General features: G+C 40.9%; 2 protein-coding genes across 3 annotated transcripts in view; one reads left to right on the top strand and one right to left on the bottom strand.

Moving 5' to 3' along the window:
- The window catches only part of GKN2 (gastrokine 2), a 326208-nt gene that overhangs the window by 28647 nt on the left and 271351 nt on the right, over window positions 1-26210 (top strand). The window lies entirely within an intron of this gene.
- Window positions 14070-26210, bottom strand: part of ANTXR1 (ANTXR cell adhesion molecule 1) — a 222548-nt gene continuing 210407 nt past the window's right edge. Inside the window, exon 18 of the mRNA XM_058683850.1 lies at window positions 14070-18227. Within this exon, the coding sequence (XP_058539833.1) occupies window positions 17967-18227 (261 nt within the window). The 3' untranslated portion in view covers window positions 14070-17966. The remainder of the gene's footprint in view (window positions 18228-26210) is intronic.

Consider the following 26210-nt stretch of genomic DNA (forward strand, 5'->3'; position numbering starts at 1 on the left):
AGAGGGATAAGATGTACCAGGAATCATGACAGAGCTTGGTGCTATCAGGGAACATGTAATAATTCCATGTAACTGGATGGAGCATAGGTGCTAGTGCAGGAGGGATGAGAAGTGAGACTAGAAAGTTAACAATGGCAGCTAACATGTCTTATATGTACAATTATCATACACATTTACAGATGAGGAAACTGACCTTAAGGTCCCTCAATTTGTAAGTGGGGTAGCTGGGGTTAGATCCCTGACAGTCTGGTTCTAGAGCTCATTCTTTTTGTTTAGGGGTTAGATGATCAAGGGTTTTGTTAAGGAGTTTGGGCTTATTTTTACAAACAGGCCCTAGGGTCGGGGTGAGACAAGATCAACGTTGTGTTTTAGAGACATAACTCTGGAGCCCCTATTTGGAAGGCCAAAGTGAGAGAACCATAGAGCAAAGTAGGGGATGGTTGCTTCATGTATCAGGGAATGGATGATGAATCCTGAATTTAGAAGGAACATGGGGCTGCAGTGGAAGAGGTTATTATTTATTCCTGAAGCAAAATCAACAGAACTTGGTCACTAACTAGATGTGAGAGTTAGGAGGAGATGGGGTCAAGATTAGGTGACTGAGACAATGGTGTTTAAGATAAGCACTCTTTGGAGATGGGAGAGGAAGAGGATGTGCCATTGAGGTGACTGTATCATATTCAGGTAGTCATGTCCAGACGTGTTTGGAAGGATGGATCTGGAATGTTGGGGAGACGTCTGCATTGGCGCTACAGATTTAGGATTCACTAACCCATAAGGAAAATTGAAATCATGGGAATGGATATGAAGAGAGTATGTGGTACGAAGAAAGCCAAGGTCAGAGTCCTGTGAAGCATCAGAATTTATGAAGACCATGGCCAAAAAGCTGGTTGATGACATACTTAAGAAGAGGTGTAGGGGTTTGGGTAGTGGGAGAAGTTAGGAAGATTCCAGAACTGCCTCTGGGCAGCTTTGGTGTGTGGGGCCAGGCTGTAAGGGAGGCAGCCTCAGGGGAGAGCCAGGTCTCTGAAGGACAGGGGGAAGGGGCAGGGGTGAAGCACGGATGGAGAGAGGTTTTCCCAGAAATGAGGACTCCAGGGGGAAAAGAAGAAAGGGAGGATAGCGTTCAGAAGTGTTGGGGTGGAAAGAGGTCACTTGACTGAGAGTTCAGTGACCAAGGGCACCATGGAGGGTGGCTGAGGGAGGGTTGGGAACCATTCCAAACTGGCCCCTCTTCTCTCAGCTATTTCCAGCCTCTAGTTACTCAGGTGGCTGCCTGTCGCTGCATTTATAGATCCGTGGCGTTGAATCTGGGTCCCTGAAGTGCTGATGTGTACGTTTACATCCACATATTTGGCTTCCCCGGACCCCAGGACAGATGTGGAAACAGTAAGCGCAGGCAGCCAAAATAAGCAGAGAGGCTTACAAATCCAAACCTCCTTTCTGTTTAAACTGGAACGTCAAGACCCAGCTTCATTCCTCCAATCTGTTCCAGTCCAAAGGAAAATGGGCCATCTCTGGTCTCACATTTTGGAGCAGAGCATGACGACTCCATGCCACATGCCCGGTTGGTTGGTCTGGACCACCACACAGCCTGGTGCCCGGCCACTCCCGAGGCCTCCTGCCAGACTCCACACAGGTGTCTTGATTGGTTTCTGAGTGTCTCCTGAACCCGTCCCAACAGCCCATCTAGTAGATATTATATTGGTCTCATTTGCAGCTAGAAAAAAAGGAAACTCAGGATCACACAAATACTAAGCAGGAGAAGTAGAATTTATTTTATTAAACTTTTCTTTTGTTATGAAATATTTCAAACACAGAGGAACATTCCAAGAATACCATATGATAGCTCTATAAGACTTTAACCTTAAGCTACCCCTGCATCAGATTTTTAAAAGAAAATATTAACAAATCCAGTTAAAGCTCTCCGTATGTCCCTTTCTGATGTTTTTTTCTCCTCCTTCTCTTTAGAAATAACTACTATTTGAAGTTGATGTTTATTATTACTATGCAAGTGTTTATATTTTTGTGCATTGAGCAATCAGCCATTGTTGGGTCATGTTTCACAATTCCCTTCCAGTCCTGTTAAATCCAGATTCTAACTCCTTAGCTTCCTAATTTGGATGTTTAAGTCAATTTCCTTACTTCCTTCGATAATATTACAGGCTTTATTATGGGTAGTTTGTCTTGCTCAAGCCTTTCTTGCCAAACCATTCTGTGTAGTGAATGAACCATGAACAATATTTTCCAAAGAGCAGAGGTGGGTGTGGAAGGTGGGTGGAAATGTGGATCAACCAAGAAGTCAGAGGACATAGGAGCACCAGAATCTTCTGGACAATGCTTGCAACAGTCTCAAGGTTCTTCCCACTTCTTCTCGATGAGTTTCTCCCATCTGGCAGAAAGAACTCTCCTAATATTAAATCCTACAGGAAGTGGAATGTTTAAAGGTTTTTGAGGGTTTTTTTATTGAAGATTTTTTTCTCATGTTTTGCCTGGTATTTTCCATGAGTCAAAGACAATGAAATAAAAAAAAAAAATCACAGCCATCTTCATCAGTGATGAGTTCTTCAGCTTCTAGAACAGTGAGGTACCATGTTTTCTGCAGAATTCCAGGATGTCCAGAATTTTCTGCAATGATGGAAATGTTCTATAGCTATGCTGCCCAGAACAGTAGCTCTTAGTCAGTAGTCACATGTGACCACTGAGTACTTGAAAAGTGGCTGGTGTGACTGATGAACTGAATTTTAAATTTTCTTTAATTCTTAAAAATAATTTAAGTTAGAATATCCCCATGGGACTAATGATTACTGTATTTAGACCAATATGTGTTGGGAGAGTTTCAACAAGTCTTAATAAATCAAATGAGATCATATTAAATTGCAACTGATTTATTTGCTTTTTTTCCCCCTGAAATCTGAAGGTAATATAAGAAACTGGATAGTTTGGAAACGATTGTACAGACTATTGTTTCTCCGAGAGCTTCTGTTAATCTGCTGTTTGTAGTCAGCATATCCTTGTGATTCTCTTGCTGTTAATAAGTACCAGGTATTTGTGGCACGTCCGCCTGCACCCCTCATTGTCCCTCGCCTCATAGCTCACTCAGTCTCATCATTCTCCAGCTTCACTGACTCTGACTTTGTAAAATTCCGGTTGTCCTTAGTCTTCCTCCACTTTGGCACAGCCTTGCCCTGGGAGATGAGCAAGACTGGAGACCAAGGCCAGACCTGATTCCAATCCTGGTTTTGGACTGTCCAAATCAGCTTTCATGTCTTTAACTTTTATTCTGAAATAATTTTAGATTTACAAAAATGTTCCAAATAGCATAATGGTACAAAGAATCCTGGAGTATGTTCTTCACCAGATTCCCATGTGTTCACGTGGTTAATATTTTACCACCTTTGCTTTAGTCTTTCCTCCCTTTCTGTATACCAATATCTACATCTATATCTGTATTTATATCTATTATCCATCTCTGTGTGTGTATATGTGTGTGTGTGTGTATACACTCTCTGTATGTGTATATATATACACACATATACATATATACTGGTGTGTGTATACATACATATACACATATACATACATATGTATGTATGTATACCTTCCCTAAAAACAGGGACATTCTTTTATGTAACTATAGTATAGTTATCAAATTCATAAAATTAACATGAATAAAATACTATTATCCAATATATAGACCTCATTCAATTTTTTTCTAGTTGTTTCAATAATGTCCTTTATAATAATAACAACAAAAAGCCTCTGATCTAGTATCCAACCCAGGATCACAGGCTGCATCTCTTTTCTTATCTCAATACTCTCCTTTAATCTACAACAGTTCTACAGTCTTTCTTTGCATTTCCTTGGTCTTGGACATTTCTGAAGAACACCAGTCAGCTGTTTTCTAGAATTTCCCTCAATTCGTGTCTGTCTGATATTTCCTCATGATTGGATTTAGCTTATACATTTTTGGCAAGAGTATCACGGAAGCGATGTTGTGTCCTCAGTGCGTCATATACAGAAGCACATGATGCCAACTTTTCATCTGTGATTACTTGCTGAAGGTGTGTGTCAAGTTTCTCCATGATAAAGTTACTATAAATTTGTAATTACTAAGAATATCTGGTGATATATTTTGTCACTAAATATCCTGTTTCCCAATCATACTCTTGCTCATTAGTTTAAATATCTATTTATCATTCTTGTTTGAAACAATTGTTACTATTGTGGTTGCCAAAATGCCAACTGTCTAATTATATCATTCTTTCTGTAGTTGGCATTTATTTGTGGACATTCTATTTTAAGGAATTTTTTTTTCTTTTATGGGGGGAAGATCTTTTATCTATCCATCCATCTATCTATCTATCTTCATCATTTACTTATCTGTATTGCACATCTATGTTCCAGGCTCATCTTGCACTTTTTTGTGTACCAACTCTGGAATAAGTCATTTCTTCAAGGACCAGCTTTCATTTTGATGATCGATGTTGGTTGAGTGCATAGGAGACAAGAGCCAACGTAACAAGCTGGGGCCCTATAAGGCAACTTAGTGTATGAATGAACTAGAAATATACTCTGCCTTACTCTACTATTCCTCCTAGTAATAGCAAGGAATAGCTTGCTTGCCAGCGTTGGGTTGAGGGAGAAAATTTTCTCTTGAGAATTCTTAACCACAGGCTGGCATTAACTCAAATTTGTAACCCAAATTTACACTACCTGCATGATTCTAAATACCTTTAGGTTAGAATTTGTTTTTAAACAGTTCTGGATTGGTAATGATTCCAGATATTTGGAAGAAACAAACATAAATTTTCTTTGGTGAAATGCAGTCACAACACAAACCTCAGAGTTTTCCATGAATAAAGTTCTGAGGAATGTAGGCTCAGAGTCAAAGTCAAAAAGCATTTAAGGAGACAAGGCACTATACGCAAAAGTCAGCAGGAACAACAAACCACAGAATCAGGCCAGCAAAGCTTTTAGATATGGGAATTATTGGATATAAAATGCAAATTAAACATGTTTAATATATTTAAAGAAAGAAAACTGGTAAGGTACAGCGATTATGAAAGATAAACAGGCATACTTGAAAACCAACAAAAAATAACTTTTAATAAAAGACAAATGTAAAAACTGAAATTAAAAAACCTCAAATGAGGATTTAAAGAGAAAATTAGATGTAGGTGAAATGCTGATGAACAGGAACAGAGATCTGAAGAAATTATCTAGAATGCCTAACAGAGAGACAAAGAGGTAGAAAATATGAAATACAGGGTAAGAGATATGGAGGACGGGCTGGGAAGGTGTAACATAGGTCTAAGTCCAGAAGGAAAGGAAAGAGAAAGGAAGAAAGGCAATTTTTGAAGGCATAATGGCTGAAAACTATTCATATTGATGAATACACAGATACATACTTTTAGTTTCAGGAAGCCCAATAAATTTATAGCAATAGGAACAAAAATTGTCCTTAGACAAATAGCAGTGAGACTGGGGAATACAAAATACTATGGACAGCAGCTGATATTCCCAGCAACCGGGGGTGGGTATGTCATTTGTTAGCCTTGAAGAGGGGATCTGGGCAGAGTATCCTACTGTCCACTACACATTTTCATAATGTTAAGAAACACAAGGTTAAAAATGTATTTATAATATTATTTCAATATTTTACTTTTTATTATTTTTTAAAGTAGGCTCCATACCCAGTGTAGGACTCAAACTCATGACACTGAGATTGAGAGTCGCCATGCTCTACTGACTGAGCCAGCCATTGCTCCTGATTTCAATATTTTAAAATGGGCATATGTATAAAAAAAAAGGACTGAGAGGGGTTAAAGTAAGATGTTTAAGAGGCTTTGTGTTGGTGTTGAAATAACGGATAACTTTCATTTTCTCCCAACCTGTATCTTTTAAACACACACACACACACATACACACACACACACACACACACACACACACACACACATCTTAGGTAGTTTATGGACTACATAAAGCCACACCACTGATTCCTCTCTATGAGCTGTTCAAGTCGGTCAGAAAGTGAATGTCAGTGTCCCTCAGTAGGTAAATGGATAAACATCCAGACAGTGGAATATTACTCAGCAGTGAAAAGATGAGCTATCAAGCATTGAAAAGACATAGAAGAAGCTTAAATGCATATTGCTAAGGGAAAGAAACCAATCTGAAAAGTCTACACACTGTATGATTCCAGCTATATGGTATTCTGGAAAAGGCAAGACTATGGAGACAGTATAACTATCAGAGGTTTCCAGGGATTCAAGGGGAGAGAGGTGGCAGGATGAACAGGTGATGGAACTATTCGGCATGATACTGTGTGATGCATGGTGGATACATGCGCATTTGTAACACAAAGAGTAACTCAAATGTAAACTATGGACTCTTAATATTGACTTATCAATTATAACAAATGTACCACACTAATGCAAGATGTTAATAATAGGGAGAACTATGTACAGGGAAGAGGGGATATGTGGGAATTCTCCACATTATCTGGTCAGTTTTCCTTTAAACCTAAAACTCTTCTAAAAAACCAAAATCTTTTGATTAAAAAAAAAGAAAAAAGAAAGTGAGTATCAGTTTCTGTTCTAGAGGCAACAACATTAGCAGTAGTTGGGACTGAATTTAATAGATGGTGTGCTCAGCAAGCCAAGGTGAGGAGATCTCCTTACCATGGGCTCAACAAAGCCCCTTTCAGGTAGTTGTGAAGTATCAGAAGATAAATCTACAAATAAACAGCTGCTTTATTGACGGATGCATTAATGAAGATCACAACATCTTGACTGCTGATTCTGGATCCTTGCTGTTTCCTCAATGAGCCATTACACAACTGTTGGGTCTTGCTCTATACATTTGTAGAATGGCAGGGAATCTGGTCCTGAGACAGGACATCTGATAAACAAACGAGGCAAATTGGAGTGGATTGTTCTGGTGACTGCCAGGGCTGGCGCCTTTTTTTTTTTTTTTTTCTTTCTGGCACCTACCCTAACTTCCTGGCATCTATTCTTATTTTTCCTCCCAGACCAACTGCAAAAAAGGACTTGACCTCAACTGACATAGCATGTGGAAGAATGTGTATGCATTGAAAAGCAATCCAGTAAGCTGACGAAGTTAATGAATTTTTATAGGAATTCATTCAATACCACCCAGTGAGAGTCCATGCTTTGAATATTTGCTCAAAGGCAATGGGGAAATGAGAACTTGCTTATTACCTCTGGTTCTTGAAAGAAAACGTTGTCTCAGATACAGCTTCCATTCCTATTGTTGATTTTCATAAACATTTGGACATGTTGAGATTCTTCATTTATATGTTTGTTCATTTAACTAACATTGGTTAACTACCATGTGACAGGCACCAATTGTGTAGAATTGTTACTGGAGAGGCTACACCAATATATGTTCTAGTATAGTGCCCGAGTGTGGGGGTGAGAGATCCCTTTTTCTTTTCCTCCTTACCCTCACCTTGACAACTTCTGCCCTTCCATTTTTCTCTCTACCCTTTTTTTTTTTTTTTTTTTTTTTGCTTTTCCTAGGAGTTGAGACCTGTCTAATTGGTAAGATTAAATGAAGCTTCAAGTCACAGGATAGTGCTTCTAAGGGCACAGTCACTATTAATTAGAAGTACTTCTTTTGTATTCTCTTTTAAATCTATTTTCCTATGCAGTAGAGATAGAAATTTCATCTTCTCTCCCCGGTTAGATAGCTCGTTATTAAAGAATTAGTCCTTCGATATTCTACCATTATCATAAACAAACTTCCATATATTTATAGGTCTGTTTCTGAAAATTGTTCTGTCGTATTACCATATACTGGCTATATTGTCCATTTACTTTTCTAATTAAAACTTAATTTTTTTAAATGTTTATTTATTTCTGAGAGAGAGAGACGAGAGAGAGAGAGAGAGAGAGAGAGAGAGCAAGCACACAAGCCAGGGGAGGAGCAGAGAGAGAGGGAGAGACAAAGCAGGCTCCAAGGCTCTGAGCTGTCAGCACAGTGCCTCATGTGGGGCTCAAACTCACGGACTGTGAGATCATGACCTGAGCCGAAGTCAGATATTTAACCAACTGAGCCACCCGGGCACCCCTCTAATTAAAACTTAGAATCTGCATTTGAAATTACTTCAAAATCTTGCTTGGTGATTTATTGGCCTTCATTCAGATTTGTAGATTATTTGTGGGAGAACTTAATGTCATTTCAGTGTTAAGTTTTCCAATTCAGGAATGCAGTACCACTCTCCATGTAGTAAGGAGAGTTCATAAAATTTTATAGTTGTCTTCCTATAGGTTTTGTACATTTTTTGGTAGGTTTGTTTCTAATTAATCTATATATTTATATAATTTACATATAGAATATAACTATATAATATAATTATATAGAATTTACATATAATTTAATAATATAAACATGTACGATTGATGTATTTTTTCTATTCTGAATGGATAGTTTTCTAACTGGTCACAGTCAGTGATGGTGCTGATCATTTACCTGGCCAGCTTACTGGCCTCTTTTATTAGTTGTAGTAAGTTTTAAGTTGGTTCCCATGGAATTTTCAGGTAGTCAGTTATGTTGTCTGAAAATAATGACAGTTTTTTACTTCCTGATATTTATAATTGCTTTTTAATTTTGTTTTTGTTACTGCATTGGCTAGAACCAAAGGTGAACAATAATGGTGATGGTTAGAATCTTTTCTTGTTTTTTATTGTGGAGGGAATACTCCTAGCATTCGACAGTAAGTATAATGTTCGGAGGATACCTTTTTATCAGGTTAAGGAAGCTTTTTTTTTTCTTCCCCTATTCCTAACTTGCTAAGGAAATTAAAGTCATTTTAAAAAATCAATTACCATTTCCTATTAATTAAAAGCAAGAAAATATATCCTGCACATAGTGCTGGACAGGATCTCTTCTTGTTTTTACTAATGGTTCAAAATTAAATAAAGATAATTATCTTTTAGGAACCTCCTAAAAACAAATATTGAAAAGCCTATAAAAACAGAGTTAATGGGAATGTAAGCTGGTGCAGCCACTCTGGAAAACAGTGTGGAGGTTCCTCAAAAAACTAAAAATAGAACTACCCTACGACCCAGCAATTGCACTACTAGGTATTTATCCACAGGATACAGGTGTGCTGTTTTGAAGGGACACATGCACCCCCATGTTTATAGCAGCACTATCAACAATAGCCAAAGTATGGAAAGAGTCCAAATGTCCATCGATGGATGAATGGCTAAAGAAAATGTGGTATACACACACACACACACACACACACACACACACACACACACACACACACTGGAGTATTACTCGGCAATCAAAAAGAATGAAATCTTGCCATTTGCAACTACGTGGATGGAACTGGAGGGAATTATGCCAAGTGAAATTAGTCAGGGAAAGACAAAAATCATATGACTTCACTCATATGAGGGCTTTAAGAGACAAAACAGGGGAACATAAGGGAAGGGAAACAAAAATAATATAAAAACATGGAGGGGACAAAACATAAGAGACTCATAAATATGGAGAACAAACTGAGGGTTACTGGAGGGGTTGTGGGGGGGGATGGGGTAAATGGGTAAGGGCCATTAAGGAATCTACTCCTGAAATCATTGTTTCACTATATGCTAACTAATTTGGATGTAAATTTAAAAAAATAAAAAAAATTTAAAAAAACCAATTAAACATCAAAATGCTATAAGAAACAACAGTCTCAGCAAGTAACATAGGGAGTGGGAGGGGCCTATTCAGAGTGAGCATTCACTTTGGTAGCTTTGGGGGCTCTTGGAAATGTCTGACAAGGGTCAGGTTGGAATCAAATTCTCCTGGAGCTCTGCAGGTCATATTCCTTATAGCAGTGATTACATCATTGGAGGAGATACAAATGTAAATGGGTCTGAAAGTCTGTATGGCCTTAATGAAACACAGGAAGCAAAAGCACAGAAATGGAACATGTGTTACACAGACACTGACCATGTGTCCGTGTGAGCACCTAGAGGTGATCACCACACCCAGGTCTGCACAGAGAGGGGAGAAGGCAGTCAACAGAGGCATTAGAAGGGAGTATTTGTAGCAAAAACTTACATGCTTGTTTGAAGCAGGAAAGAAAATTCTCTTCCTAAAGAGATGACTTGAACTCACACTACTCCCCTTAAGGATGGATTTATTCACCTGAGGTTTTATAGGACCATTTGAAAGGAAAGGAATGAACAGGGTCTGTCTGCACTTTCACTTTGCTCAACGTCATCAGATGTCAGTATTGTTCTCAGCCGGGGCGTACTCAACAGTATGGTTATTGCTGCCAGAAAAATAGTCCCTTGGTTCTTTGTTTATTTGTTTGTTTTAAGTTTTACTTGAGAGAGACAGAGGCTGCATGAGGGGGGAGGAGCAGAGAGAGAGAGAGGGAGAGAGAGAATCGCAAGTAGTCTCCATGTTGTCCGCACAGAGCCTGTGGAGGGGCTTGAACTAAAGAAATGTGAGATCATGACCTTGAGCCAAAAACCAAGAGTCAGGACACTTAACTGACTGAGCCACCCAGGTGCCCTGGTTTTTTGTTATATGCTAGTGACTATATTACCATGCCTGATGTTTTTAGCCAGCAGGACATGTAGCTGAGCTTACCTCCCAAGCCCTAGTTTATCTGCACCCTACTTAATTCCAGTTTTTGGATTGCCAGAAATTATGCAGCCTCATTCACTACTTCCTCCTTCTTGCCTCTCTTGCCTGGATTGGCTCCTCTCACCTTCCTAGCTCCTGCTGTCTTTCCTTCCACCCTTTGGAGCCTGACCTTTGTTTTTTTGTTTTTTTAATTTTTTTTTTTTAACGTTTATTTATTTTTGAGACAGAGAGAGACAGAGCATGAACGGGGGAGGGTCAGAGAGAGGGAGACACAGAATCCAAAACAGGCTCCAGGCTCTGAGCTGTCAGCACAGAGCCCGACGCGGGGGTCGAACTCACGGACTGCGAGATCATGACCTGAGCCGAAGTCGGCCGCTCAACCGACTGAGCCACCCAGGCGCCCCTGGAGCCTGACCTTTGAATACCGCTGTGGGCCACTCGCGGCAGAGACAGGTTGCTTCCCTTTTGGAATCCACCCCAGCTGGGGAGAAGCCCTTTCCTCCAAGTTCAGATGAATGTCAGTGCTTCTGCATCACCGTATCTATGAAACACTCTTTCCATTCATGTGGAATATTTATCTGTTTCTATAAGATGTTGGTTGAAAATGAAGATTATCATTAATTTTGAGCCAGTCTCTTAGAGAATCTATAGGTGTCCTGTAATACTTTCAAGAGTAAAACTAAGCAAAAAGACAGATGGTCTGTATCCTGCAAAGTTAGGGTGTGCCTCAGAGGGAGGGGGAAGTTAAAATGTTTGTATTTTTTTTTTTTTTTTAAATTTTTTTTTTCAACATTTTTTATTTATTTTTGGGACAGAGAGAGACAGAGCATGAACGGGGGAGGGGCAGAGAGAGAGGGAGACACAGAATCGGAAACAGGCTCCAGGCTCCGAGCCATCAGCCCAGAGCCCGACGCGGGGCTCGAACTCACGGACCGCGAGATCGTGACCTGGCTGAAGTCGGACGCTTAACCGACTGCGCCACCCAGGCGCCCCAAAATGTTTGTATTTTTTAAAAAATGTGATAGAGGGCTGTAATTCTTCCATGGCTCTTGAAGGTGCATTTTTGAAAGGGACTAGTGATGGGTGGCTGAGAGATGGCCTGTCTTATGACTTCTCTTTCAGAAGAAAATTAATGTTAATTAATGTTTTCTGGACTCTTAGCACTCATACCCCACATTTCTTGTACTTTAGAAAAGTTTTGTAGGGCACCTAGGTGGCTCAGTCAGTTAAGCATCTGACTCTTGATTTCGGCTCAGGTCATGATCTCACAGTTCATGGGTTCAAGCCCCGCATCCTGCTCTCTGCTGTCAGCACAGAGCCCCCTTCAGATCCTTTGGACCCCCAGCCCCTCCCCCACTGGTTCTCTCTCTCTCTCTCTCTCGAAAATAATAAATAAACTTTAAAATGTTTTGCAAGAATGCAAACCACTTCACTACACAAAGGAAAATGTCTTTTACGAGTTGTATTTATTTTAATGTTTATAAGCAACTAGCAACTAAAGATGCCAGCTAAGGTACACAGAACTTTGTTTTGAGCTCTCAAGTGACTTAGGCAGAGCTTTGTTAGCTGTTGCCTTGTAAGTACATTGTGAGATGATATTTAAAACTAAATAAAGGAGATGTTGCACAGTTTCGAACCCCAACAATTAAAATGGTCCCATTTTTAGTAGAGATGGGAGAATCTATATAACTGACTATTTGAATGTTACATAAAAAGGGGAGGAATCAGAGATTACTTCTAATTTGTTTAGGTATAAATTTGATGAGGATGTGGTGGTTCAAACCAACATAATACAGTTGTAATCAGAATAAAATAACAAAACAATTGTAATCAGAGTAAACTCATCTGTTTTGTGGATACCAACTCTATAGCTTTATACCCAGTGCTTGGTAATTGTAAGCACTTAGACCTTGTTTGTAATGTATTTAGAGGGACAAAGTGTTGTATTGGTTGTTCTATACCTAAATGAGACTCCAGAGAAACATACATTTATCTGAGGGCAGAACATTGGATTTAGTGATGGAAAATTGTAGATCTGCTCAAGTTCACGGTACCTGATCAATGACCTTATTTCTGTTGTTTATTCAACTTAATGCATTGGAGCATTACTCAGGGTAGTTGAAGCGATTTCATGAGAAGGTTGGTTGGTAATATGCAGGATTTAAGAATTCTTCATATGATCCAGTAAATATTTTTTCCACTTCTAGTACTTTCTTCATTTTATTTGTTACACTTAAATTAAATACAGCTGAAGTTAATTTTGGTGTAAGGAGTGCAGTAGAGCTCCAAGTTTTCTTTTTCCTTCCAAATTGCTAGCTGGTTATCGCAAAACCATTTAATGATTAAGAACGTAATTTAAAAATGTGCATGTGCCCAAAAAGCTATTAAAAAGTAAATACTATTGCAATCTTGGGAAAAAATGTGGCATGGGTTTCTGTTTGCAGATGGTTTTATTCCAATTAAGATGAATTCAGGGTTGAAGGAAGACTTGTAAAAGAAACAAATTCAGGAACTAGTAAGAGACACTCTTACCTACACAAAAATTTCAATGAAGGAGCTGGATTGAAGATGCTAGGAATCAAGTGGTTTGTATCAGAATTGCAGATATAATAAAAATATTTTGAGATGTATACGGAAGGAAAGGTACTTACTGCAGCACTGGCTGTAATGCTGCCTGGTTTCTTGAGCAGCTGCAAACCTCTGGAGTCCTTGCTGTGAGAATCAAATCAGTCATGGCCCCAAATCTTGTTACAGGCAGCCAGAAACAATCCTGATTGGTCCACTACATTTTTTTTTTTTTCTGTGTGCTTCTCCGTCTCGACTTTTTACTTTATATTTTCATTTAGCTTGGATTCCATTTTAAATTTTAAAACTGTTACTAGAAGGGCACCTGGGTGGCGCAGTCGGTTAAGCGTCCGACTTCAGCCAGGTCACGATCTCGCGGTTTGTGAGTTCGAGCCCCGCATCAGGCTCTGGGCTGATGGCTCAGAGCCTGGAGCCTGTTTACGATTCTGTGTCTCCCTCTCTCTCTGCCCCTCCCCCGTTCGTGCTCTGTCTCTCTCTGTCCCAAAAAAAATAAATAAAAAACGTTGAAAAAAAAAACAACAACAAAAAACTGTTACTAGAAATAAAGAATATTTTAGGGGTGCCTGGGTGGCTCAGTCAGTTAAATGTCCAACTTCAGGTCATGATCTCACAGTTTGTGAGTTTGAGCCCCATGCTGGGCTCTCTGCTGTCAGGACAGAGCCCTCTTTGGATCCTCTGTTCTCCTCTCTCTCTGCCCCTCCCCTCTCAGCCTCTCTCCCTCTCTCTCAAAAATAAGTAAACATTAAAAAAAAAAAAAAAGAAATAAAGAATATTTTGAATGTTGGACAGCTAAGGAAAAAAATGACAATAATCAAGGGAGTAAAGAACTTACTGGAAATATAATAATGATTTCAGAAATATAATTTGCATAACAACAGTTGTTTTATTATCATCAAGATGTTAAGTAGTTGAACAGTCTACACTTTATTTTTATAACAAAGAGACAAATAACCGTAAAAGAGATGATTTTAGTATTTTATTGTTATTATTATTTTTTTTAAAAGCAACTTCCAGAGTTTGTCATTGTGCAGGGTTAGCCCAGTCTCTTATAGCATAGTACAGTGATAACTCATTTTTTATAACAATGACTCACTGGAGATCCATAACTGTGTTCTGAATTATCACAGAAAGGAGAAAGAATTAGAGGAAGAGTTTAATGTTAAGTGTATTTAAAAAAATCATATTCTAATTGTTTTAAATTGGTTATCCAAGTATGATAATATAGTAGAGCTCAGATAACTAGAAAAGGCAATTGACTAGAACACCTCATTCCCATCTTGTGTGCATTAACAGGTGTTTCACTGCATATATCTTTATATAGTTTGCAAGCTAATTCAACCCATTTTACACAGCATTAATTGTTTTTATTGAGTTGGCATTGGGCTGAAACTTGCTCACTATCTCATAATAATTATTATTTTTTTCCTAGTTCTTTGATAGGTTTTTTTCTCATCTGACAGTGTTTGGACTCTAGTGTTTATGAGACATTAAAATCATCTCTGCCCATTTTAGTGATATTTACAATGAAGTTACCCATGGCCAGATATCCAAGACTATTAATTAATTTGTCCACCAGCTCTGTTCTTGATCTTGGTAAAACAGAGAACTTTTCCAGTCTCACTGGAATACGTGCAAAGCTCCAGGCCAGAAACTGCTTGTGAGCTGGTCTTCAAAAGAGGGGACCACGAAACTCAAGGTCCTTATTAATGCTGTGCAAACAAGGGTCTCGTCATTTCAGTAACTATTTGTACATTTCAAAAAGCAATACAGTCATGGGAAAAACCAACAAGCACAGCTTGGTAGAATAACCTGCCATGAAATATCATTGGCTTTATAATAATTTACTACAACTGTTCTTTTTTATTCACACTGGATAGGAAATGCTTCCATCTAACACATGGAATACGAATATATACAACAAAAAGTTGGCTTTTATTAAAAAAAAACTTCACAAGGACAATAACATGGGGGTTGAAACAATAGTTTTGTGCAGTTTCCTGATCACAATCATATGTCTGCTGCCTTTGACAGGGAATGATACAAGTACTGATAGATTTTATAAACCAGTTAAGAATTTTCTTGTCTGATCACAATCATATGTCTGCTGCCTTTGACAGGGAATGACACAAGTACTGATAGATTTTATAAACCAGTTAAAGAATTTTCTTGTCTGTACTAGCCTACTATTGCCTTGTTCATACAGTCTAGAAGTTTCACCTTCTTAACTGTAATTCTAAATGAGTAGGGATGACATGATGAGTCAGTTTGAAGGACAAACCCTGCTAATCCTCTTCAAAATCATCATATATTTGCAGTTCCCTATTCATCAAAAAGTTCACCAAAACATTGTGGAAACTGCACAGGGCTTCTGACTGATGTGCTGTTGAGATCCTGAATGATGCCCGCCATCTTGTTGTATGACGTCAGCATCTTGGCTTGAACTTTCTTATGGCCGCAGTGAGTCATGGGGCTAGTGGTGGGGGGTCGACCGTTTTGTACTGCCAGCAGTCAAAACAGTTGCCATGGGCTCAACGTCTCTACGCTGTGAGCCTGGGGAACCCATTCTCCTATGGAATGGTTTTCTGGAGTCCAGCAATGTCACTGCAAGTTGGCTGAGACATTCTGGCCCCTGCTTCATGAGGGACTATACTAAAGAAGAAGCCTAGTGTTCTAAAAATAGATAATGTAGGCCAGGTTGAGGGGGTGCCAAAGGGAGGTTGCTTTCATAAGTCCTGGAAACCATATCTGATTTTCGCTCTAGACGATGGCTGGGAGATTCTTCGGAAGTGGCAGGTCAGGAGAAGGGCTGGTCTGAAGTACACTTGGAGAAGTGTCAGTTTGGCATTGGCACTGCAGATTTAGTGCGTATGGCCCCCCAATAAGGCACTCTGCCTAGATCTATTTTCCCCCGACTGTACCTTTGCTGCCCAAGAGTTCCCCATTTCTCCATGCAATTCCTGTTTCTGATTTCTAAAGCAGGGATGGAAAATAGGGCTCATCTCTCTCTCAATTCTGACTGATGAATGGAGGCTCTTTGTAGTTGTGATCTGAGGACTGTTGAAGAAATTGTTGGGCTTCATGGATAGTGCTGTGATTGATAAGTAATGTCTGCCATATCTACAATGTCTACAAGAACTGGTGTTTATGGAATGCCTACCAGGTCCTTATGTCTCTAAGTACGGTCCAAGAATCAGGCTGGCTTGATGGGTTCTTAAAGGATCTTTGGAGACCATAACCCAAAGTGCTAGGTTCATATTTATTTTATATTCTGCTTTGTTCCAGAAAAGATTTAAGTCTTTGAGCACTTTGGGAGAGGAATTTTAAGACCTGTGGGAAGCTGGAGGGGAAGATAATTTTGAATAGGATTGTATAGGAGGTGCTCAACAATGGCCCTCTGTTTTTACCCTGGTTGATGAAGCCCAATGTTTACAAAGTGATTATAGGATTTACTTATGACAACAGATTCAGAAAGACTTGGAGGAATGGGGTGGATCCCAGGCCTGGTGGGAATTTCAGGCAGAACATCTAGTGTATTCCTCCTGGGTTGATAGCTGATATTTATGAGAATGTTGAAAAGCCAAGGAGAAATATATTTACATCTACACATACATGACTTTTTTGGTGGTTAATTAAAGCATGTGGGGATGGTTTCCATATTATGTTAGGACCCTTGTCTCTCAGCTGGAATAGAAGTCTCTGGTACACAACTTTACCAAAAAAGAAAGAAAAAAAAAACCCAGCAAAATTGTATGGTAGGTGCTAGTGACACCATTTTGGGAAGATCAACTCATGTTTGTCTCTAAAAAATGGGATCAGTCACTTCTTCGTATCTTAAGTGATTTAAACTGAAGCCAAATCTTGGTTTTTAAGATGAATAATTAACGGGTTGCTCTTCAACAATGCCATGTCTGTTGATTTAGCGGACCATGTCGGGCCAAAGCCAGCCACCTCTAGCTGCTGATGGCCTGTGGGTTTTAGAAACTGTCTGATGCTCTCATCAGTACTCTCCTGTCAATGCACACACCTGATTTCACTTACACAGCAACGTGGCAACATACCTTTTTCCATCTGTAAACACCTGCTCTCTCCCTCACTTGGAAACTGGGAGAATTTGAAAGTAAAATAAAGCATATGTTTTTATTCCTCTGCAAATCCCAGGCGAACATGCTTTTGTTCAGATACCTGTCAGATACCTGTCTGATGTTGAGTTTCTTGCCACAGTGGAGAACCCAAGCTTTTCCCAAAGTTGTAGGCAAAGGGTTTTCACTTTCTTAGGTGAGGGTTCCTTGGTTCCTAGGCCAAGGGTCCAGGGTCAAGTGATGGAGGTGGAGTGGAGGAGGGAAGGCAGCATTTAGAAACCCAGCAATGTTATTTCTCATCCATCCGACTCTGCATTTCACCCTCAGAGAAATGATTTTCTTATTGGTCTCCATGAGACACAATCCCATTTAGAGCATCTCAGCAGTTTCACTGTCTCTGGAACCTTCTAGAGGTGATGGCTGGCTGGCTATAATTGTGACTGTAGTTGCCTCATCATTTGTTTAGAGGCATTTCAAAATTTCTCTTTCTTTCTGCTGATCACAATTGTCGATGTATTGGCATTACAAACCAATTTTTAAGGTGTGTGAAGATCAGTGGGCTTTATCACCACTCATTTCCAAAGCAGAAGCCTCCCCTAACTGGAAAGACTTATTCTAACACCACAGAGGAGCCTCCTCCCCAAAGTTTCTAAGAGCCCAGAGCGTGAACTTTGGGTTCTAGACAGAAGGCCTGGGAGGAGGTCGGGAGGGGGGTGGCGCCCTGTTGGGAGGTGGAGCTTGAGGAGGAGGGGGAAGGATAGAAGGTGGGGATGGAATTGGAGGGGTGGGAGCACTGGGGGGTGGGGGAGGGCAGTGGGGAGCAGGGGGTGGGGGCGTGTAAATGGGGGCAGGAGGCGGCGAGGTGGTGTGGTAGGCGTTGTTGAGGGGGTACTTGGCGGGCTGATTGTTCTTGACTCTGGTGAAGTTGATACAGCGCCCCTGTAAGAGAATCAGAGAGAAGGATGTGAGCTGATGCTTGCTGTTTGGAGCAGGGCAGCTGGGAAGCACGGTGGGCAGCTTGAAAGAAATATGTAGAAAGCAGACGTGATGTTTATGGCAGTGCTCTTCTGGCATACCATAGAGCTTGACAACAAATTTCTTCTTTCTGTGTAAAATTGTTTGTCAAAATTCATTTTCTTGGAGTCTCTCTCTCAAAGAGGAAGAAGAGAAGGGGACTGACCTTAACTAGGTTGGATGCATGCGGTCAAGCTATGTACAGAGGTTATCAAATTTAATCTCTTCAATAGCCTTGCCAGCCAGGTACCTTTATCATATGTTCCATTTCATAGATGGGGAAACTGAGGCTCAAAAAGATGAAATCATTTTCCCGAGGCCACACAACCAGGAAGAGGTGGGGTTGGTGACTGGAATCCCTGATAGGCTCCAGAACCTCTCTTCTTCCTGCCACACTTTAATGTCTTCTAAGGAGGGTTCCCTAATTTTTTTTAAATGAAAGGAACTTGTCTCAACTGATTTCAGTTACATTTCTGGAGGCAGTAGAAGGCTAACAACACGAGCTTCTCCTATACTATACTTCAAGGGTGCTGAATCAATCTGTGATCTGCATTGTCACCGATATGGCAAACTGGGGTGATTCTCAGGGGCGCTCATGCATTTGTCTCTCCTCATCAACATCTGCTCCCTTCAACCATTCGTGCTGGGTAGTAAATTAAGGAGGCAGCTCTCCCTACTGATGTGAATAGGACCCCAGTCGATACAGCTTCTCCCTCCATGCCCCTGCCTTCTCCAAAGCTCTGTAATGAACAATTTATCCTCCCCTTGCTCTGGTTGAGGCAGTCCCTCTTCTTCCAGATACTGCTGCACCTGCTCAGGCACCCTTAGGTTCTGGGGACATTTTATTGCAAAGCACACATCTACCTTGAATTCTACTTTTCTCCCCATCCTTCCTGGGCACCTGACTGGACAATGCAGAGAAGATACCTAGAGCCCCTACAGCAGCCTTTAGAGAGTCCAGAATCTGCAGCCAGTCCTATGTAATTCTCCTCTGTGATGTCACCTCTTGGCGCTTCAAAGTCAGTCCTGCACTCCCTGCACCCCCAACAGATGACGTTCTCCTTCTGGTGCCTGTGCGCCCTTCACTTTTCCCATCAGAACCTCCTGGACTGCCTGGACAGGCTGTGGACCACCCTTTGGGGTCCTAGCCTCCCTTCAAACTTCCTGTGCCTGCAGGGCATTTTATTGTCCCCTCAACTGTATCTCCCGGATGCCTACAGAATCTTGCCACACGGAAGCTGAGGCAGGGGGGCACATGCCTTTAAGGCTGCTCTGTCCCTTTCTCCCTCTCCTGCTCACCCTAACCCCATACAGCTCTACACTGGGCCTGTGGCTGGCGTGTGGGTTTTTCCCCTGGCTTCACCCTCCAGGATGGATGCCCATCCTGTGGCATCTGCCCCATAGGATATGTCCAGAGAGGCTGGAGTTTCCCTTTTCAGGCCTTTAGAAGAAGGTTCGAGGGGGAATGAAGAGGGTGAGTCTGGAATTTAAGGCTCAGTCACCTGTAGGAGACACAAGTGTGTGATTTGAGACCTGGCTCAGACTGAGAGTCACAGCAGGGACGTGATGCATGTTTGTCGGAGGTGTGGGGCTGAGCAAACCTTGCCTTACATGTGCACACCCCACTCATCCAAGTCCTAAGTCAGTCCCTTCCCCCACCGCCCCATCTTTTCTTGATGACTCCAGCCTCCATGTGTCCTTTGCTTTCCTCCCTGCATTCTCTAGTTACAGTCTATGCCACATGCAGAAGCCTACAAACTCTAGTTGTTTGGTTGGTAAATGCCTTACCTTCCTGACTAGATGAGAAACTTCTGGAAGGCAGCATCCTTGTTCTGCACACTGTTGCTCCACTATTGGTTTAGGAATTATAATGCCATATTTAGATGCTGGCACCCATTTTCTGTGAGCTTCCATTTCATGAGCTTAAACCAGGACCTAACGTTGTTAGGTTCTGATTGGGAGCCCACTAACTGCAGAAAATAAGTTCCCATCTTCTCTTGGCATTACCCAGAACTCCCAGATCAATGCCAAGCTTTCACAAGTTAGGTTGACTTTGTAACCCAGGCTGTAAAGTCCTAGTTGTCCAAGCAACCCTCTCTAACAGCTGTTAAAAAAAAAAGAGAGAGAGAGAGAGAAACAACAGGCTCCAAATGGAGTCACTTGTGCTAAGCCCCATGTCCACAAACTAAGACTCAATATCTAGGCTAATTGCAGTTTCAGACTTTCCTAGAAATGTAATCTTAAACCAGTCAATCTGGGATTTCCTGGTTAGCATAAATGAGGTAATATGCCTGATAGACCCCTTTGTCCCCCAAAGAAATATGAAGTAACCCACTCTTTCCCTGTCCCTATCCCTGCCCGCTTCTGCCTATAAAAGTCTCCCATTTAGTACAGCTTCTCGGAGCTCCTTTCTGTTTGCTAGATGTGATGCAGCCTGATTCACGAATCGTTAAATAAAGCCAATGAGATATTTAAATTTTATTCACTTGAATTTTATTTTTTTAGCACAGCTTTATAAATCTAAGCCTTGGGAATAGTTTATTTATAATTCTGGATAAAGCTCTTTCCTTCAAGAATGTTAAAGTCCTAATGGTTACCATCTGTGATAAATTCCTGTAATGGACAGCTCAGAGTTGGGATTTACTGTACTACATATTTTGCCCTTTGTTCCTAGACATGCTAAGTCAGACAAAGAGACTCGAGGGATTCATTTCCTCTAAAGGTGAAGGAAACTTCTGGTCCTGAAGATGGTGCTGCTGGAGCCTGGGGTCAAGTCCCCATAAGGCTTCAGTTTTCCCTAAGGGCTGGCCATCCCGCACTCCCTTCCTCCATTTAGGGGTCAGTGATGGGGGAGGGGCTGTGGTAGATCAAGGAAGCATGTTAATTCAGAGGCCTAGTTACTTATTTCACACACTGTAATGCTAATACATTTACCAGAGGCTATTTTGTCCAAAGACAAAATCAGGAGCTCCCTGCCTTCTTCTACCAATACTTCTGTTCATAACCCAGATTAGGATCCCCAGATGTCTTCAAAAAGGTGGGAAAGGATCCACAGAATAAAAGATGGCCCCTCACATCTATCTGTGGGCTGTAGGGGTGAGGGTTGGAGTGAAGTGGGAGAAAGACCTCCCTAGGTCAGCCCCATCAGCTGCCGCCATGGCCTCTTGGCCATAGCAACAGAAGGATGGGGTGGGATGAGGAGGGAGAGAGGCAAGAAGCCCCTTTCCTGTGGTCAGTACGAGTCCAGGGGTGCACCCATGGGTCTCCTGCTCCAGAGCACTAGGCTGTGGTTCATTAGAGACCCCAGTCCATTAGGGCTGAGCACAGAAGCCCAGAGCTCTTAGCGAGCAGCTGGAGCAGGGTGGGGGGCAAGCTCACAACCTCTGCCATGCCCCCGCTGTGTGACATTGGGTGGGAATAATAATACTGCTTGCCAGTTAGAGTCATTATGAGGATTAACTTAATCAATGTTGATGAAGGCCTTGGAACAGTGCCTGCCACGTTGAGTTTGTAAATGAAGTTGAGTCTAGATGGAGAAACAGATGCTCAGACACAACAATGACCTTGTCTAGGGTAGGAAGGCCAGGTGGGAGGTAGTATCAGTTTTCTGACTCCTAGTTTAGTGCCTTCTAAGTGAGCTGCAGACTAGAGCCTCAATACTCCACACCTGGCTTCCATAACAAAACTGGTATACAGGGGAAAAAATGTAGCATTGGATATATGACCAGAGCAGTCCCCAGAGCCTCCTCTCTTAGGCACTGTCTCTACTTTCCCATTGCACAAAACTCCTGTAACTGATTCTTATAGGACCTCCCACCACGCTTTGCACGCACAGTTGACTGATGATGCATTTACACATACTTATCGTCCTGAAGGAAGGTGCAGACTTGGCATAAACAAATCCTTGGGGTCAGTTACAGTAAGATGCAATTAGGACTTCAGGGAGGGGTGTGGCTACAGATTAAGTTCTTAAAACCTGGAGCCAGAAGAGCCAACACAAACACTGTAACACTTAGACCATATAATTGGCCTAAAGATCAGTTTACACGACATCATTTTTTGCTTGTGAGAAGATAATAGAAAGACCAGATGTTCTCAGTGTCATATATGCCAGCAAATCTGCACCAGTGTTTGCTTCAAAAGGTTGCTAGGACGACCGAAGCTCTCAGTCTGCACACTGGTCTTTGTAACCCTGTTAAATTCTCTGCAGTATTGCTTTTGGGTGGTTTGATTCAGATCCAACATTTGGCTTTGACCTCAGTTTACCTCAGCTTGCTCATTTACAAAGTTATGAGTGCCAATTATTGTCACACGTTAGCAACAAAATACTCTGGTTAAATTCAAAGGAGAAAATGCAGCAATATCTCCTGCTCAGTGGTGGCTTAGCAGGATGCTAGGTGGCTTTTCTCCTAGGCTGGAAAGTTCCATTTTGATACGACTGAATGTAATGGTGTTGAAAGCATTATTAGAATTGTCCAGGCACGTCATTTTTTATTCATTATTTTCGCTGTACAGACATGAGACCGAGGGCTCAGGCTTATTTAAATATTGCACCCAAGACGATATGGCGGTAAATGGTTAAAGTGGGATTAAAACCAGCTCTGCTTGCCTTAGGCACTTATCCTCTCTTCACTCCATTATCCTGAATATAGACTAAAAACACAAATATTTTCTTTCTTTCCTTTTTTTTTTTTTTTTTTGCAAATATTTTCTTGATCACTTGTAGACGGTATCACACAACGTACAGCTCTTGGCCAGAAGCCATCAGCTCTTGACATAGCTGTCATTTTAAGGTGCCAGTTTATATATAGGTCCCAACGTGTGGATGAGTGTCTCTGAGGCAGCCTCTGGGTCTTCTCCTCTTGAAATATTTATAGGTTCAAGTTTAAGTTGGTGCTCAACAACTACTGCTTATATCTCTGAGGGTTTCTGAGGTGGAGCAAGCCTTCTTAAAAAGCTCAGATTTTTCCCTGCAGGTTTAGGTTCTCAAGGAATCAAAGCCCCATGAGCTTGCAATTGTTTATTTAGGTCTCCTTAGTCACCCCCTTGTGGTCTCTTTGGGGATCTTTTAGGCTTTTGGGGAAGGGGTGGCAAGAGTCCTATGTGGTCTCCTTGATTTCCACACTAGAAATGTTAACATGCTTTATAACTCCATCAAAATTTGAGTTGCTTTTGAACCTTTTACCCAGATACTTGAATCTGAATTCTTTTGGGGCAGCCAGTTTGCAAGTCTTTTTATACTCCTGAATTTGGCTAACTCTTTGTATTGCATAGTTTTTGGTTCATCATTAGATTTCTAAAATATTTATAAGTTGAAAATTCAAAATTGGGATCTCCATCTTCTGCTCTTTGGTTACTGTGGTAAGGACTCAAGCTTGCCTGTGAGCCCTGAATTTAGTTTGTGGTATGAAAGGGGAGATTGAGAAGAGCTGTGGGCTGATTGTGTGCAAAAGACTTGCCAGTGGTGAGCTCATGTGTGCTGAGTGTTATAAAACATCTGTTTGGGTATCAGGCATGCTCATTGGAGACGGAGCTGGCCTTTGGAGATGGTTAAAAATATGCCATGGCTCCCAGAGATTAAACCAAATAGTTTCCTATGAACAGAGGTCACTTAAGGAAATTGGATTCCACAGGAAGAATACTGAAAGAATCAGATGGAAAAAGTGTAACATGTATGCCAAATTTCTTCTGACAGATACCTTTTCTCTCCAGCTTAGTTCTTCCATTGATTGTCTTGTATGGAGGTATTTTTTAAGTTACAAATGGATTGGGTTTCCACAGTTTGTTTTAAGTCAGTTGTTTAGAATTAGGAGCATAGTTTCTCATTTAAGTCACTCTTGCAAATGGGGGTTGGTCCTTAGACTAGACCACAAAAGCTCACTGGTGTATTGAAGGCAATTGACGTAATCCTGCTGAAATTGGTGCTCCAGTGATAAACGAGACACATGAGTAATGAATGGATGGAGGGCTGGATTGGATGACTTAATAGTGCCTTCTATCCCATCTATGTTTCTCTCCATTTGTTATTTGTACATTCATCCTTTTGACAAATACAAATGGTTTCTGAGTGCCGGTTACATCCCGGGTACCTAATAAGGTGCTGAATTCAGTGATAAGGAACCAAAAATAGTCCCCGCCCTATTGAAGAATGTAGTCCACAGGTGGAGAGAGATATCAGTTTGTTAATCCCACAAACAAATGGACCCTAGCAACCATGTTTGCATTCTGTGACACTGGCCTTGGCCGTAGTCGATTGGACAAGAGGTGGGCACCTAATCTGAGTTAGGCCAATCAGATTCTCTCTTATGAGTTTGGAATTACAACTGAGTTACCAGCTGAGGCAGTCGGTTAGGGTTGATCCGTTGAATAGAGGGGATGAAAGTAGGAACTGGGGTGGCTGTCTTCTGCAAAGTCAGGGAGAAGCAGAGTTCTGATTCTATATTGAAAAGATCCTTCATCTATTCCTGAAACCAATATTATACTATATGTCAACTAACTAGAATTTAAATCAAAATTTTAAATAGAAGGAAAAAAAAAAAGATCCTTTATATCCATTCACTTCTCCCAACCTGGGCCAGTCTTCTATAACTTGGGCTACTACATAAACTGGCCTTCCTGTTTTCAGCCTTTCTCTTTTCCAGTTATATTTTGGTTTCCATATAAAATGTATCCACATACACACATAAATAAGAATGTGTATGTACATACATATATACATGTTTGCACATGTATGTAAGATGTACATATGCCTATATATGTAAACATTTATACATAGATGCACATTCAAAGTTGCCTTCCTGCATAAACTCTTCAATGCCTCCCCACTTTCTGTAGGAAAATCACCAAGGTCCTCAGCACGCACAGGTCCCTGCTCCCTTTGCATTTTTTTCAGCCATCCTATTTCTTCCTCTTTCTTTGAACCCTACATTCAGCTTTCGTCCATCATTTGAAATGAAGCCACCATACTCTGGCTTTTTGTTTGACAGCATTCATTCCCGGGCCCATGACAGGGACAAAATGCCACAGAGACACCTGTCTTGCTTCTTTCCCCTTCCCCAAAGCTGGAGCCGGGGCCAAAGGGAAGGGTGTGTTGTGAGTGGTGATGCCAGAGTCCTTTTTGACTGCCTTTCCTCCACCTCAAACTTGCCCTGTCTATAAATCTCATACAGCAGCCTGCCTTTTATGTGCTGTTCATGCAAAAGGATCCAAGGTCAATTCTTTCAGTTGTTTGATTCATTTTGCTGACACACATACTGGCACGCTTTCCACAGTAACCTCTTTGGATGCCAAAACTGAGGGGAAGATGAAAGCAGAAAGGAAATATTTGGTAACAAGAGGAAACTAGAAAAACGAAGGGGCAGAAATGAAATGGCTCATCTTTAGTGGGACGTGCAAACATAGGACTTGTTAAGGATTACTACTGAGATAAGACTTATTTAAGAATAAAATTCCCTGTTTTTCATCTGATTACAAAGTAACACATTTTCTTTGTGGAAAATCTGGAAAATGTACAAAAGAAGGAAGAAGGAAGAGGAGGAGAGAAGAATTTTAAGTTTTAACACTCAGAGAGTTACCATTTGTGCTCTTCCTTTCAGGCCACACATACACACACACACACACACACACACACACGCACACACACACAGGTGCATGTATTTACAAAAATGGGATCATTCTGAACCAGTTTTAAAATACTATGCTGTGACCATTTCTCCCCTGCCATTTTCAATATGATTTGCAATGGTTGCATAATCTTCTATCATATGAAAGCACAAAATGCAGTTATCAAATTCTTTAGTGGGCATTAAGAGTCCACCTAATTTCTAATTTTCCCCTAACACATCTGTAATAAATTCTGGTAAGCTCTAGAATCAACAGTTAACCTTTGACGTGGGATTTTTGTATCCA

Source organism: Neofelis nebulosa, chromosome 9, assembly GCF_028018385.1.
Source record: "Neofelis nebulosa isolate mNeoNeb1 chromosome 9, mNeoNeb1.pri, whole genome shotgun sequence".
Classification (NCBI taxonomy): domain Eukaryota; kingdom Metazoa; phylum Chordata; class Mammalia; order Carnivora; family Felidae; genus Neofelis; species Neofelis nebulosa.